The sequence below is a fragment of the Bombina bombina genome, chromosome 5, assembly GCF_027579735.1.
Source record: "Bombina bombina isolate aBomBom1 chromosome 5, aBomBom1.pri, whole genome shotgun sequence".
Classification (NCBI taxonomy): domain Eukaryota; kingdom Metazoa; phylum Chordata; class Amphibia; order Anura; family Bombinatoridae; genus Bombina; species Bombina bombina.
The window spans coordinates 545,396,797-545,414,142 of NC_069503.1; the positions used below are offsets into that span (position 1 = coordinate 545,396,797).

At 37.1% G+C, this 17,346-nt stretch overlaps 1 protein-coding gene across 4 annotated transcripts in view; it reads right to left on the reverse strand.

Moving 5' to 3' along the window:
• Positions 1-17,346, reverse strand: part of LOC128660572 (cAMP-regulated phosphoprotein 21-like) — a 435,858-nt gene that overhangs the window by 267,014 nt on the left and 151,498 nt on the right. For 3 of the 4 annotated variants that reach the window (XM_053714500.1, XM_053714499.1, XM_053714502.1), the window contains 2 exons: positions 9,975-10,053; positions 5,427-5,486 (listed from right to left, as the gene is read on the reverse strand). In XM_053714500.1, the coding sequence (XP_053570475.1) occupies positions 5,427-5,486; positions 9,975-10,053 (139 nt within the window). The remainder of the gene's footprint in view (positions 1-5,426; positions 5,487-9,974; positions 10,054-17,346) is intronic. The other variant, XM_053714501.1, reaches the window with a different exon arrangement.

The window sequence follows — 17,346 nt, forward strand, 5'->3', positions numbered from 1 at the left end:
CCTTAGGAACTTGAAGTGTTCCTTGTGTATTGGAACATGGTAAGCATGCTTCAGATCTATAGTGGTCATGAACTGTCCTTCCTGAACTAAGGGAACCTTATTGTCTCCATCTTGAACGAGGGGACAGATAGGAATTTGTTTAAGCACTTTAGGTCCAGAATCGGGTGAAGTTCCCTCCTTCTTTGGGACCACAAAGAGGTTTGAATAGTACCCCAGACCTCTTTCTGCAAGAGGTACCGGGACAATGACTCCTAGGGAGGAGAGATCCCTCACGCACTCCAGAAAGGCTTCTCTCATTTCTTGCCTTGAAGACAGGTTTGATAGGAGGAATCTGCCCCTGGGTGGATGAGATTTAAAACCTATCCCTGAGCGATGACCTCCAGGACCCACGGGTCTTGCACGTCCCTAAAACAAGCATCTGAAAAGAGCAACAGTTTGCCTCATACAAGATCCAGAGCCAGATTGGGGGCCGCCCCATCATGCCGACTTTGTCTCGGCAGGCTTCTTGCTCTGCTTGGATTTATTCAGGACTGAGCCGGTTTCCAAGCCCCCTTGAATTGCTCAGGAATGAAAATTAGGACCTTGTCCCTTAGGCTTGTTCTTCTTATCCTGCGGTAAAAAGGCACCTTTGCCTCCAGTAACCATGGAGATAATTGAGTCCAAGCCTGGACCAAATAGAATCTTTCCCTTAAATGGGAGGGAAATAAATCTTGACATAGAAGTCATGTCCGCAGACCAGGACTTCAGCCAGAGTGCCCTACGGGCTTGAACAGAAAAACCTGAAGCCTTGGCATTCAGGCGTATAATAAAAATATTAGCCACCTTTAAGGTCTTAATTCTTTTCTGGATGTCGAGGGGACCTTCCACCTCTATCAACTCAGATAAGGAGTTGCACCAGTAGGTAGCTGCTCCAGCAACCGCAGCAACAGCCGCTGCAGGTTGAAACAAATATCCCATATGTTGAAACATATTTCTTAACAGAGTTTCTATCTTCTTATCCATGGGCTCTTTAAGCGACAAACTATCCTCAAGCGGGATAGTAGTGCGTTTAGCAAGCATGGAGATAGTGTCATCCACCTTGGGGCTGGAAGCCCACAACTCCAATTGAGAGTCCGGGACCGGGAACAATATTTTAAAGGAAGAAGAAGAGGAAAAGGAAGAACCAATTATTTCCCATTCATTCTTAATAATGTTCGCCATCTTTACGGGAACTGGGAAAGTTTGTGGTACAACCATGTCCTCGTAGACCTTATCTAATTTAGGAATCTAAGGTTCATTAGGCAATTTGGGCTCTGAAACCTCTAATATAGCCAAAACTTCCTTCAGCAGAAAGTGTAAATGCTTAATCCTAAATCTAAAGTCTGATTCCTCCGCAGTTGGAGGCTAAGAGGCAGCAGATTCCAGACCCAGAAAGAGCACCCTCTGGAGTATCAGAGGCGCCTTCATCATCGGATAATCTTGTATCAGATAAATCCAATAAGGCTGCAAGTTTGGTTCACAACTGAAACATCCATGAAAAGGAAGTCTTTAGCTTTGGTGAATATCTAAGGTTAAAGGATCCCGTGATTGTGCAAGGCACCACCGGTACGGTGAAGGGACTGACCAAGCTATCACCTAAGAAGACGCAATTTTCCAATCAGGTATCTTGAGAAAGGCTGAATGCCGAAACGCATAGAAACCTGATTATCGACTGACCACCAACCCGAAGGAGTACAGAGAAAGCAAGCTATTCGGGGGCCTTAAAGACGAGCACCATCAGCTATAAAGACATAAGGTTTCTTCCCGATAGCTGTACCGGCGAAATAATAGCCGAGTTGGAGCACTTGCAAACACTTGGGAGATACCAAAAGAGTGGCTCAGTGGATGCAAGCGACCAAACAGTGATTAACACCTGGAAAGGAGGGCCATCTTAACACCCGGTAAACAGAGGCTGGAAGCCACAGCGCTCTACCGGAAACCATCTATCGGAAAAGGGAGGATATCAAAAACAGTGCACTGTTTAACCCGGAGGAGACCTAACGGAAAGTTAAAAGCTACACAAAAAAACGTATGTACATAACTTTAGCAACAGTTACTTGTTCAGCTGACCTTTCAACAAAGAAGATTGGACACATTTAGAAAGTCCTATTTGATGTGTATTTCCATTTAACAAAGCCGTAAACCACAATCTTTGGCAAAGTGCCTACACTATTATGTTCCAAAAAATCTAAAAATAAGGAATTCTACATAAGCCTCAAAGGAATAGACATTAACTATACTTTGAAACAACTTACTGAAATTAAAAGAGGGCTAAACCTATATGAGAGTTTCTACATGAAAGTTTCTTTTTTCATACATATGAGACATTTTACCTGTGGAGCTAATTGCTTGTTTTATGTAATATTAAGCGATAAAGGCTACAAATGTTACCAATGTAATATGTATTCATACTTATATTGATATCAATATAGACACCGGTGTTTTTTAAAATAAGGGAATGTATTTTAATTGTCATTTTTTATGTTTTGAGTCTGCTTAAGAATCATATTATAAACTATTAAATATCAGTTATGTATTTATCATCAGCCTACTGTTTATTACATATTTCATATGAAGTTAACTAGATGATACATTTTACTTTATAGTGAATTTACATCTTTATACTCGACCACTATTAGAGTAAACGCCCTTGGTAAGATAAGGTGCCATTCAAAATACTTTGTCCTATTTAAACTAGATATTAACCCTAGAGTGCGTATATATACATATTTTTAAACATCATCAGGTTATTTAGAGTGGAAATCGGCATTTGTTTGCGCCACCTTATAATAATATTTAATATAAAGATAGTAAATGACCCCTGGGAAGGATAGCAATATTTGACCTTTCGCTTGCGCTTAGCAGGACGAGGTAAAGCACTAAAGGCCGCAGACACTGCCATTTATAACTGCTCAGTAAAGTATGGTGGTAAAAGGGCCCCTCCAGATGGAGGATTAGGAGTGCTACGGGAAGCTGCATGTGTATTAGGAGATAATTGTAGTGTGAACACCTCATGGGATGGAGACTCCTAAGAGGTGGACTGCTCAGTGGTATCAAACATATTAACTTTTTTTGACATGATTACTTTATCAAGGCATGTGGAACATAATTGAGTAGGCGGATATACCGTGGCCTCCTCACAATATAGACATGTATTATACTTAGGTAAAAAGGGAGTACCCTCTAACGCATCTAACACTTGCGCTAACAAAGCAGACTATTGCTTAATAAGAAAAAACGGCACCTTTATACCCCCAATGGCTGGGGCACTCACCACCTCTTATGACCCAAGCCAAACAGAGAAACCGCTTCTTCTCCGGTAAACCGCTCGGTCAGGAAAGAGGAAATAAGTGTGACCACACCTGGTCACGTGGTGCGCAATGTAGGACCGCCCCTGCTATACTAGTAAAAAAGCTTGCCAAGCCATTCAGGCTGCGCAGCTCCCAAAACTAAAGTGAAAACCCTGTACGTTCCAACATCTGCCTGAGCCTCATCTCACACATGTCGCAGCATAATCAAATAAATGTATGTGATTAATCCCCACTGTTCAATAATCCCCCTCCGGAGATATTAACCCTTAATCCCATACAGATAAAAGGAGCCACACTGTGACCCTGTCTTCTTGCGTTATCATATGTATATAAAAAAAAAAATGAAACGATCTTACCGGAATCTATGTCGTGGAACAGAAACACAGCCTCTCAAGTTTGACAGTCTTGTAGCATCGCTCCTGACATGGACCTGAGTGATGGAAGCAGGCAGTGAAACTCGTCAACACTGATTGCTTAGTTGCTGTTAATATGAGTCTGGATGTGTTCGCAGAAAGACTCTCCCTGCATCTCCAGACTCCAACATTCGTCAATGCTCTCACTGAGAGGCTGACAATCCTACTTAAAACTCCAGTACCATTTCGAAGGGCAGATACCCTCCATAAGCAACTTCTCAGAATCTTCTGACACTTCTCTGCCAACCTCCTGTGACGAAAGGCTGTTTCCTCCACAGGAAACAGCCTTTCATCACAGGCTGACTGTGATATGAGGGAAGTGGGGGGACACTCAAGTCAAAATTAAACTTCATGATTCAGATACAGCATGCAATTTTAAACAACTTTCCAATTTACTTCCATTAACAAAATGTGCACAGTCTTTTTATATTTATACTTTTTGAGTCACCAACTCCTACTGAGCATGTGCAAGAATTCACAGCATATACGTATATCCATTTGTGATTGGCTGATGACTGTCACATGATACAGGGGGAGTGGAAATAGACATAACTTTGCAATTTATTTAACAAAAATCTACTACTCATTTGAAGTTCAGAATAAGTGCTATTGCATTGTCTTCTTATCATGCATTTGTTGATTATGCAAATCTACAGTGTTGACTGGTCCTTTAAGCCTTTGGCTGGGGTGTCTTTGCCTCCTCCTGGTGGCCAGGTTCAGTATTTCCCAACAGTAAGGAATTATGCCGTGGACTCTCCTCATGTTAAGAAGGAAAGTCAATTTTTCTGTGAGCTAAATGTTTGAATTGTTGTCCAATAAGCACTCTAGCTACAACAAAATTGCAATATGGGGCGAGCGCTGATTGGACAACAATTCAAACCATTAGCTCACAGGAAAATTGACTTTCGAAATGTGCGGCGGAGCGCGAGGTATTTACATTTCATATCTATATTAAAAATGTATTGCGCATCTTCGTTACAACTGATGAATGAAACTCTATCTAAAATATCACTAACATTCCAGATCTGATTTTATAAAGGGGAGAGATTACCATCACTTTAAGTAAAATGGAACGGAACGGAATATCAACACATCAAGGTTTTTTTATGATACAAATATCCCCTTAGACTTTAATGCTGAATTAATATATATATATATATATATATATATATATTTATTTATTTTTTATTTTATTTTTTTTAAATAATCAAGGCTTGTGATCAACCTAATTATTGGCGTTAAGGTTTTATATCCTATTTTATGGAGACATCTATGGTCATGAAAACATATGCAGCATAGTATCTTTGTGATGCCACAATCAAATGTTGTTTTATGTGTGCAATTAAGCTATAAGCAGGTTTTATGAAAACTCCTTCACTAATATTTTTATATAAAAATAAACCTATTGAATAGATGAACCTATAAATAGATATGTTATTGGTCTTAGCAATTTTCTGTGACAAAAGAACAATGTACAATTCATTGAAACACAGCCTTAACTTCAAAAGGCATAGGATAAAAAAAGAAAACTATAACATTTTCCACTGAAGGCCAACGTTTATATTCTGCTTTGCTCCATAGAGAATAACAATAAGACAACTGCACTCAGGATGACACATGGACTTAGCAGAGTAGCTTTTTTTATCTATTTTTAATTTAAGAGTTGAACAAAGATCAAGCTTACTTGTTGTCGTTGATGAATTCAATAATTTCTTGTTCCATTTTCAATAAAATCATTCTGTCCCTGTGAAGCAATTAAAGAGACCTTGTAAATAATCCTCTACTGTAGTAGGTAAAACTATATCACAACACTAGTTAGATTGTTACAAGAACATAACGCCGCCACTGTAATAAATATATTAACCCCTAAACCGCCGCACTCCCGCCTCGCAAACACTAGTTAAATTTTATTAACCCCTAATCTGCCGTCCCTAACATCGCCGACACCTAGCTACATGTATTAACCCCTAATCTGCCGCCCCCAACATCGCCGCTACTATATTAAATTTATTAACCCCTAAACCTAAGTCTAACCCTAAGTCCAACCCCCCCTAACTTAAATATAACGAAATAAAATGACTACAATTAAATAAATTAATCCTATTTAAAACTAAATACTTACCTATAAAATAAACCATAAGATAGCTACAATATAACTAATAGTTACATTTGTATCTATCTTAGGGTTTATATTTATTTTAAAGGCAACTTTTACTAAATTACCTACAATTAAATACAATTAAATTAAATAAACTAAAGTACAAAAAAACAACAACACAATTACAGAAAATAAAAAAATAATTACAATTTTTTTAAACTAATTACACCTAATCCCTCTAATAAAATAAAAAAGCCCCCCAAAATAATAAAATTCCCTACCCTATACTAAATTACAAATAGCCCTTAAAAGGGCCTTTTGCGGAGCATTGCCCCAAAGTAATCAGCTCTTTTACCTGTAACAAAAAATACAATACCCCCCCAACATTAAAACCCAATACCCACACACCCAACCCTACTCTAAATCCCACCCAATCCCCCCTTAAAAAAACCTAACACTACCCCCTTGAAGATCACCCTACCTTGAGACGTCTTCACCCAGCCGGGCACAAGTGGACCTCCAGAGGGGCAGAAGTCTTCATCCGATCCGGGCAGAAGAGGTCCTCCAAGCGGCAGAAGTCTTCATCCAGACGGCATCTTCTATCTTCATCCATCCGGAGCGGAGCGGGACCATCTTCAATCCAGCCAACGCGGAGCATCCTCTTCAAACGAAGTCCAAGCGAAGAATGAAGGTTCCTTTAAATTACATCATCCAAGATGGCATCCCTTGAATTCCGATTGGCTGATAGGATTCTATCAGCCAATCGGAATTAAGGTAGGGAAAATCCTATTGGCTGATCCAATCAGCCAATAGGATTGAGGTTGCATTCTATTGGCTGATTGGAACAGCCAATAGAATGTGAGCTCAATCCAATTGGTTGATTGGATCAGCCAATAGGATTGAACTTCAATCGGATTGGCTGATTGGATCAGCCAATAGGATTTTTCCTACCTTAATTCCGATTGGCTGATAGAATCCTATCAGCCAATCGGAATTCAAGGGACGCCATCTTGGATGACGTCATTTAAAGGAACCTTCATTCTTCGCTTGGACTTCGTTTGAAGAGGATGCTCCGCGTCGGCTGGATTGAAGATGGACCCGCTCCGCTCCGGATGGGTGAAGATAGAAGATGCCGCCTGGATTAAGCCTTCTGCCCGTCTGGAGGTCCTCTTGTGCCCGGATCGGATGAAGACTTCTGCCCCTCTGGAGGTCCACTTGTGCCCGGCTGGGTGAAGACGTCTCAAGGTGATCTTCAAGGGGGTGGTGTTAGGTTTTTTAAGGGGGAATTGGGTGGGTTTTAGAGTAGGGTTGGGTGTGTGGGTGGTGGGTTTTAATGTTGGAGTGGGGGTATTGTATTTTTTTTACAGGTAAAAGAGCTGATTACTTTGGGGTAATGCCCCGCAAAAGGCCCTTTTAAGGGCTATTTGTAATTTATTTGTAATTTAGTATAGGGTAGGGAATTTTATTATTTTGGGGGGCTTTTTTATTTTATTAGGGGGGTTAGATTAGGTGTAATCAGTTTAAAAAAATTGTAATTATTTGTTTATTTTCTGTAATTTAGTGTTTGTTGTTTTTCATACTTTAGTTTATTTTATTTAATTGTAGTTAATTGTAGTTACTTTATGTAATTAATTTAATTATAGTGTAGTGTTAGGTGTATTGTAATTTAGGTTAGGATTTATTTTACAGGTAAATTTGTACTTATTTTAACTAGGTAGCTATTAAATAGTTAGTAACTATTTAATAACTATTCTACCTAGTTAAAATAAATACAAAGTTGCCTGTAAAATAAATATAAATCCTAAACTAGCTACAATGTAACTATTAGTTATATTGTAGCTAGCTTAGGCTTTATTTTATAGGTAAGTATATAGTTTTAAATAGGAATAATTTATTTAATTGTAGTTATTTTATTTAGATTTATTTAAATTATATTTGTTAGGGGGGTGTTAGGGTTAGGGTTAGACTTAGGTTTAGGGGTTAATAACTTTATTATAGTGGTGGCGACGTTGGCGGCGACAGATTAGGGGTTAATACATTTAATATAGTTGTGGCGACGTTGGGGGGGGCAGATTAGGGGTTAATAAATATAATGTAGGTGTCGGCGATGTTGGGAGCAGCAGATTAGGGGTTCATTAGTATAATGTAGGTGGCGGCGGTGTCCGGAGCGGCAGATTAGGGGTTAATAATATAATGCAGGTGGCGACGATGTCGGGGGTGGCAGATTAGGGGTTAATAAGTGTAAGATTAGGGGTGTTTAGACTCAGGGTTCATGTTAGGGTGTTAGGTGTAGACATAAAAGTATTTCCCCATAGGAATCAATGGGGCTGCGTTAGGAGCTGAACGCTGCTTTTTTGCAGGTGTTAGTTTTTTTTTCAGACGACTCAGCCCCATTGTTTCCTATGAGTAAATCGTGCATGAGCACGTTTAGCCATCTTACCGCTACCGTAAGCAACGCTGGTATTGAGGTGAGATGTGGAGCTAAATTTTGCTCTACGCTCACCTTTTTGCGGCTAACGCCAGGTTTAAAAAAACCTGTAATACAAGCGTTGTCTTAAGGGAGCGTTAAAAAAAAAGGCTTGTTAGCAACGCACCCCTGTTACCGCAAAACTCATAATCTCGTTGTGTAAGACTTTATCAATGCGACTATGTACAGTATGTTTAGAGCATCTTTAGAGAGTGTATAATAGACCTGCATTAAAAATATCAATAAATCGTTCATCAATATTTATATGTATGAAATTGTTTTATAACAGAGATAATTTGGAAAGTTACTCATGCAGACCTGCTAACCACATCTTAAAGGGAACTGAAACCCCAAAGTTTTCTTTCAACATTCAGATACGGCATACAATTTTAAACAACATGCTATCTTACTTCTATTGTCAAATGTGCATCATTCTTTTGGTATGCTTTGTTGAAGGAGCAGCAGTGCACTACAGGGAACTAGCTGAGCACATCAGATAAGCTAATTACAAGAGGCATATATTAGCAGTCACAAATCAGCAGCTAGCTCCCAGGGGTGCATTGCTGCTCCTGAGTCTACCTAGCTATGCTTTTCAACGAAGAATACAAAGAGACAAGGAAATAAATAATAGAAATAATGAGGAAAGTTGTTCAAAATGGCATGTTCTATCTGAATCAAGAAAGTTTAAGTTTAACTTTACTGTCAGTATTTGTGAGACCTCTGTCTCCTAACCCCACCCCCACTTCAGAGTTAGTGGAGTTAAATCACCCCACAGGGAGTGGAACTGCACAAGCAGTTGCTTGCGCAATAATAAATTCCTAGCTGGGAACCCTGACTCCTCGCCGACCAGATGATAAATGGAGCCCAGTGCAGCATGTTATTAATTGTGGTTTATTTTATCGTAGTTTGACACTTCCAGCTCTTAATTGAATTTTCAAAACGTGTACATAAAAAAACAAAAATCTCTAGCATCAGTATTTTTTAAAGTTTCAAATAAGAAAAATATTTTAATTGTGTTCTTTTAACAAACATACATAACCAGGCTGCAAGTTCAGGGGCACTTAGGTACAAGCAGATTTCTCACACATAAAATATTTATCAGTACAGACTTATGGAAAGGCTCCAGACTGAAGTCTCAGATATAACAAGCTCAGTTTAGTCAATGACTCTATTGATTTGGATGAAAAACATTTTATTGTGCTGTCTTATCAAAAACAACACCAATTACATTGTCTGCATATTAGTTGGATGATCAATGCTATGAAACAATCTTAAATGTAACAGAATTAACTTTATGGGGCCTATTTATTATGGTGCGAGCGGACATGATACTCTGTCGGCATTTTTCATTGCTTCAGCAGTTCTTGTGAACTGCTGGTGCAATGCCCCCTCTGCAGATTCGCGGCCAATTGGCCGCTAGCAGGGGGTGTCAATCAACCACATCGTATTCGATTTCTGTCCGCCAGCTCAGAGCAGGCGGACAGGTTATGGAGCATACGGAGCTTGATAAATATGTTCCTATATGTTTACTTCTTTGATAACTCATGGTATTTTTTAAGATAACTGTGAACTACAAAAAAAAAAAAGATTATAAATAAACTTTATTTGTTCATAATAAAAAAATAAAAAAACAATGAAAACATCTATTAGCCTATTATGGAAATTACCTTGAATTATTCTTTAGAGTGTTAATCAGAAATTCATGAAGGTCTATACCAGTGGAGTCTGTGTATTCCTGGCTGCATTCTGAAACACAACAATCCTTTTACTGTAATATCAATGACAAAATATTTCATACATTATTTTATCTGTGTAGAAAACTTGTACACATTATGTCTTCATAAAAAGTTAAATGTTTATTTATTATATACAATATACTTCATTCATTTAATATCTTATTGATACGCTAAAGTGAACAAAATGTAACAGTTTTTAATGTAAAATGTTGCTTTTCCATATATCTTATTCAAATAATTGTTTAATATACTTATATTGTCATCATTAACAGCCTATAAACAGTAAGAAACATATATTTATAAAATAGCCAACCAGGAACCAATTAGGTTGTTGCACTGCAATGTCACTTGTACAACCTATTAATGTTTGATGATAAATAGATGAGCACAGAGACATGTAAAATCATGGGTCTTGAAACACAAATAAGCATGCTACCTGATACTAAATGTAAAAAACCTGCATTTAGTTTTACAGTACGAAGCAGAGAGTCACAGTAAGCTAACGCATTTTGTGCAAAACATCTAATTTTATTACAGCTAATTCAGCTTTGCACACATTTAGAAACCTTCATCTGATTGGAAGGTCATTAATCTACTCCCTGCACAATTAGTAACAACTTCATTATATAATTTACAATAGTGACAACAGCAGCAACTAACGAAAAGTAATTATTATGTGCCCATTAAGGAACCCTAGAGCTAAAAACACGCATTAAATAATAAAAAAAAAACCCGTTCTCCTCCCTTCTGTGATAGAACTGGGCATACTATTATTAAGTACATTAAGGCAAATCTAAAACATTTGTCTTTAAACAATGCAAATTTAAAAAAAAAAAAAAAAAGGAGAGTCAGGAAAAAGAGTGAAGAAAATAAATGTAAAATAATACAAAAAAAATTAAGCAGTATGTTAGCAAGATCAGTAGGTAAAATGAATTATGAAACCTTGAGAAAATGGTAGCAGGGAAGAGGGTATATTATTCTGTAATGACATTCACTTATCCTTATGTTTTTTGTTAGCATTATAATTATGTAAATAAGATAGTATTATGTAGAAAAGAGGCATAGAAAATGGCACACAGAATAACCTTAAAGGGACAGTCTACACCAGAATTGTTATTGTTTTAAAAGATAGATAATCCCCTTATTACCCATTTCCCAGTTTTGCATAACTAACACAGTTATAATAATATACTTTTAACCTCTGTGATTATCTTGTATCTAAGCCTCTGCAAACTGCCCCTTTTTTCAGTTCTTTTGACAGACTTGCAGTCTAACCAATCAGTGCCTGCTCCCAGATAACTTCTCGTGCACGAGCACAGTGTTATCTATATGAAATACGTGAACTAACATCCTCTAGTGGTGAAAAACTGTTAAAATGCAATATGAAAGAGGTGGGCTTCAAGGTCTAAGAAATTAGCATATGAACCTCCTAGGTTAAGCTTTCAACTAAGAATACCAAGAGAACAAAGCAAAATTGGTGATAAAAGTAAATTGGAAAATTGTTTAAAATTACATGCTCTATCTGAATCATGAAAGTTTATTTTGGCCTAGACTGTCCCTTTAATTCTGTCATTATATAAATGTTTGGTGAGACCTCACCTCAGACTTGAAATACATCTAAAAAATCCCTTCTCAAAAGGATAATAGCACAAATAATAATAACAAAAAATGTTTGTAGAAGGGAAATTGAATTAATAAGAGAAAATAGAAGATTTAAAGGGACATAATACTCATGCTAAATCACTTGAAACTGATGCAGTATAACTGTAAAAAGCTGACAGGAAAATATCACCTGAGCATCTCTATGTAAAAAAGGAAGATATTTTACCTCACAATCTCCTCAGCTCAGCAGAGTAAGTTCTGTGTAAAAAGTTATACTCAACTGCTCCCAGCTGCAGGTTAAAAAATAAAAAAAAATGAAGAAATGAACAGCAGCCAATCAGCATCAGCAGTGCTGAGGTCATGAACTTTTACTGTGATCTCATGAGATTTGACTTGACTCTCATGAGATTTCATTGTAAACTTCCTTTACCTGATTGGTGAAATAAGATGAGAGTGCACGATGCTCATCCCTTCAGATGTCCCAGGACAGACACACTAAAATGCTGCTTAGAAATCCTTTACAATGGGAGGTGGCTACTGAGGAACTTTTGAGGTAAAATATCTTTCTTTTTTACATAGAGATGTTCAGGAGATATTTTCTAGTCAACTTTTTACAGCTATGGTGCATCACTTTCAAGTGTTTAAACATTTGGGTATTATGGCCCTTTAAGCTATTGTTGTTATTATTATTATCGGTTATTTGTAGAGCGTCAACAGATTCCGCAGTGCTATAAACAGGAGGTATACAAGGTAGCAATTATAGGGATCAAATTGGTAGATGGGAAGAAAGGCTAGTCAAGTCTGTTCTCACTGGGAAAAAACAGTTGCAAGAATATTTGGTTAATATATATATATATATATATATATATATATATATATATATATATATACTTGAAAGTAAATGATGTCCAAGGCGAAGTTAAATCGAAAAATATTTTATTGATATCCACTTGTGGTAAAAACAATCATGGGAGTACCATAATGCACATAAATAGTCATACACACGAGAGCATTAGGCTGACATGTTTCGGCCTTCTGCCATAATCGTAGCTGATTCTATGCAAGCGTGTCTTTAATTTAAAGAGATATCTACTTAGTGATAGGTCAATGAACTGCCAATCACACAGTTTTATTTTTAATGCAAAAATTAACCTTTTAAACTCTGAGATGCCAGTAAAGATAATGCAATTACATCGTTGGATACTACTGAAAACAAGATCCTAAAATAGTGTATATACAAACTATCCATACTTAAATATTTACAGATTAATGAATGTAATGGCTATTTTATATTATAAGGAGCATACAAAAATAAAATAATGTACAAAAAATAACATAAGAAAAAATAATAAGAAAAAATATATAATGATAATAAGAAAAGCCCCCTATTACCTTGCTGGTTCCTGTTTAAACATAAATATATGCATATATATGTTGTATTGTAGTAACCCCATTAAAGATAAATATTCTGCGTGCATTACATTTCGTTATATTGTATATGTATTTCACGAAACACAGCAAATATAAAGGGGTTACAATTCATTCTATTTTATATTCTATACATTGAGGAACACAGCAGGTATAGAGGGAAAAAGTACAGAGGACCGTATCATCATATATATCATATGGATAAGGCATATTATATAATGCAACATATTTCATTAATATTGTATTAAATTTAAATGTAACAGTTCAAATGAATTCACATAAGACTATATATGATGTCAGTACTTGAATATATCTTGTTATAAGAACTATATATTGCATATTATACAATAAAATAAAAGTGCTATCATATGTAGAAATAGTCTGAGCAGAGTATGTCAAAAATTGTTATAGACAATTTGTGGGCAAATAAAGAGAAGGTTTCAACTCAGAGCATGACCCAATAGTGCATCATAATTATGGTGCCTACCGACTACTTCCAATAGTTAATCAGGTCATACTCTGAGTTGAGGCCCAAGGGTACCCGTGTCTGGAGTCTGAAGATCAAAACATTTCACGTTTACCCAGAGCTTTTTTCCCTGTCTCCACCTCTAGTAGGATGCTTAATCCATTCTATGGCTTGCCATTTCAGGGTATCATTTATTTTATCATGTATGTTTTTAAAGTGTTTGACCAGTGGTGTGGTGGCCTCACCAATCTTTATAGAGGAAAGGTGGTTCCTTATCCTGGTGTTTACATCGTTAATTGTGAGACCCACATATTGAAGGTGACACTGGACACAAGTCAAAACATAGATGACATAGGAGGATATACAGTTGAGACAAAATACAATATTAAATTCTTCTCCAGTCACTTCTGAGTGAAATTTGTTCGAGAAAATGCCAAATTTGCATGGTCTGCATCTTGTTTTGCCACATCTGTACATCCCCCTATGTCTTAGCCAAGAGCCTTGGGAAGGGGCGGTTATAGCTGGTAATTCAGAAGGGGATAAATAATTCCCTATAGTTTTGCTCTTCTTGTAAGAGCAGCGTAAACCCTTCTCTACACATTTTGTAAGTTTATCGTCTGCTGCTAGCAATCTAAAATGCTTTTTTACTATCCCACAGATGCTACTGTATTCTTCACTAAATTCTGTGGCAAAGGTGACTTGGTCACATTTGTCTCGATTAGGTTTAGCATTTTTAGAGTGCTGTAGTAGGGAACATCTGTCTAGTCTGTCCACCTGTGTCTGTGCCCTCTCCAAAACATGCTTAGAGTACCCCCTCTGTTGTAATCTCTCTTTCATCTCTGTGCTTTGTTTTATTTAAGCTTCTTCCTCCCTGAGGGGCACGAGATCTGCACCTGAAAAAGGATAATCCCCTCCTTCATACAATGGATGTTTTGTGTGAGAGGAGTGGGGGCAGGGCTACTTTGAAGTCACTATCACCTATTATATACTAAATAAATTAGGCAAGTGATTGCTATTTAAACTAAATAAATTATGCAGGTAATTTCTGTTACATGGCAATTATAAACCAGTGACATGGGTACTAGAACGAAATAAAAGGTTCTGGAAGTGCTCCACTCCCTTAACAAAAGTTTATCTTGTGTTTTAATGGGGTAGATCATCACTATTACCTCAGTGATCACCTGAATAGAAGAGACGGATGTGCAGCACTCAAAAAAAAAAAAAAAAAAAGAAATTACACATTTCATATTATAGGTATCACCTCTATCTAAGTAAAATAGAGGAGGAGAGAGGAAGAGAGAGTGGCTTCATAAAAGCCAATAGACAAAATCAGTGCAGTGGGGCAGGTGGCCACAATTTTTCATTTGTAATTTCTTTCAAATGAGAGCTCAGATTTTGTTATCGGAAAAAAAAAGTTAGACAGTGGCTACCGTAGAGCACTGAGAAAAAAACTGCATGATGATATGTGTTGCAGGTAATTACATTTTTCAATTGATTTCCATTTATATTAATCAGGGCAACTCATGAAATATATGGGCTCCATAATAGGCCATCTGCACTGCATTGCATGGGATGTTACCACATATCATGTGACGATTTAGTCAAAACATCTCAGGGGTATTAAGAATGAGGAGGTTCCTCGTTACCCAGGAAATAATGGCACAACACAGTGGACTAATCCTTGCACAGCTCTGAAGTAGTTAAGTATATCCCAAGGGAAACTTTGGGGTATATTTATTAATGTGCGAGCAGACATGATATGATGTAGTGTATTATGTCCGCCGCACATCGATAAATGCCGACAGCATACACTGGCATTTATCATTGCACCAGCAGTTTTTGTGAACTGCTGGTGCAATGTCGCCCCTCTAGCAGGGGGTGTCAATCAACGCCTCAGAGCAGGCGGACAAGTTACGGAGCAGCAGTCTTTAGACGGCTGCTTCATAACTTCTGTTCCCGGTGAGCCTTCCTACGGAGATTGATAAATCAGCCCCATAGAGTCAATTAACAGCTCGATCTCTTGATTTGATCATTTTCTCTGTAGATCACATCACCCAGCTCTCTAACATTAAGAAAAAGAAGAGAAGAAATAAAAAGAAAAGCTTCATCATTTTAAAGGGATACTAAACACAATTTTTTTCTTTTATGATTCAGATAGAGCAATTTTAAACAACTTTCTAATTTACTCCTAGTATAAATTTTTCTTCATTCTCTTGCTATCTTTATTTGAAAAGCAAGAATGTAAACTAGTAGCCACCAATCAGCAAGCACTATCCAGAGTGCTGAACCAAAAATGGTCCGGCTCCTTGGCTTAGATTCCTGCTTTTTTCAAATAAAAATTGAAAGAGAACGAAGAAAATTTGATAAAAGGAGTAAATTAGAAAGTTGCTTAAAATTGCATGCTCTATGAAAGAAAAAAAAATAGTTTAGTATCCCTTTAAATATGCCCTCAAACTTGTCTAACTGCACTCTTTTACATTTAGACAGAACTACCAATAATAAATAGCAGTCTTTCATAGAAATCATCTAAATCTTAGTAATTAACAACCCCATAAACATGCAACTAAGAATTGCAGCGAGTTAAGCCAGTAGAATGCTTGGATGTATTCATAGAGGTATTTGCAGCAGAAATAGTAAGGTTCTTATGCCACTTTATAGATCATTAGTTAGGCCTCATCTTGAGTATTGTGTGCTGTTCTGGAGGCCATATCTTCAGAAGGCTATAAACAAACTGGAATATGTGCAAAGAAGGGCTACCAAAATGGTATATGGTCTAAAAAAATAGATAAATAAACAGGAGAGGCTCAATGACCTAAATATGTATAGCTTAGAGGAGAGAAGAGAAACAGGATCTTTAAAGTATATTAAACGTTTAATAAAGCTGAGGCTGTGAGTATTTTCCATAAAAAGAAAAAAATCAAGAACAAAGGGTCATGATCTCAATCACCCTTTCTGTAAAGAAGTGCTTCTGTAAATTACTCCTGAATCTGCTATATCTATAGTAGATCCAGGAGTAATTTGTAGAAGCACTTCCATAAGGTTATTCTATGGACTTGATAAGTTTATACTTTTAGGAAATATCGGGCAGACTTGCTAGGCCTATGGCTCTTATCTGCCATCAAAATCTATGTTTCTAATAAGCAGCTATTAAATGCTTAGATATTAGCATGTATGTTTCAAAGGTGGTTTAATAAGGAAATGTATCAATACCAAATGAATAAGGCACATGGAGTTGAGTTTTACTGATGCTCATATGTAAGGCCAATACTCAAGTATGTCAGGCTGATAGCCTTTCCATTATAAAATATTTGCTGACACTGTAGTTATACAAAAGAGATCACTGTAAAGCACATATTCACATTTACCCAGAAAACCTCAACTAACAGTGAGTTCAGGTGTTTCAGCAACACCCATAGCCATTAAATCTAAATAGGCATGCATTAGCAGTACAATGGGTCATACTAAAGAGCTCAGGGATTTTAAACATGGCACCACTATAAGATGCCACCTTTACTACAAGTCAGCTTATGAGATTTTTGCCATCCTAAATCTACCCCAGTACTGTAAGCGCTATTACTGTGAAGTGGAAGCATCTAGGATCAACAACAGGATGTACTGAAAACAGTCTTAAGCCAGCAAGGGAATATGAAGCAAAAATTTTGTTTTTGTAGTTTTATTTCCTAGACCATGTACCATTTTAGTAGCCTTCCTCTAAATGGTATCTAGTGTCTAGTCAAATCACACTGTGAGACAGTGGCATACTGTTTTGAGTTTCCAGATGAGATCACACTATGGATAATAATTTTT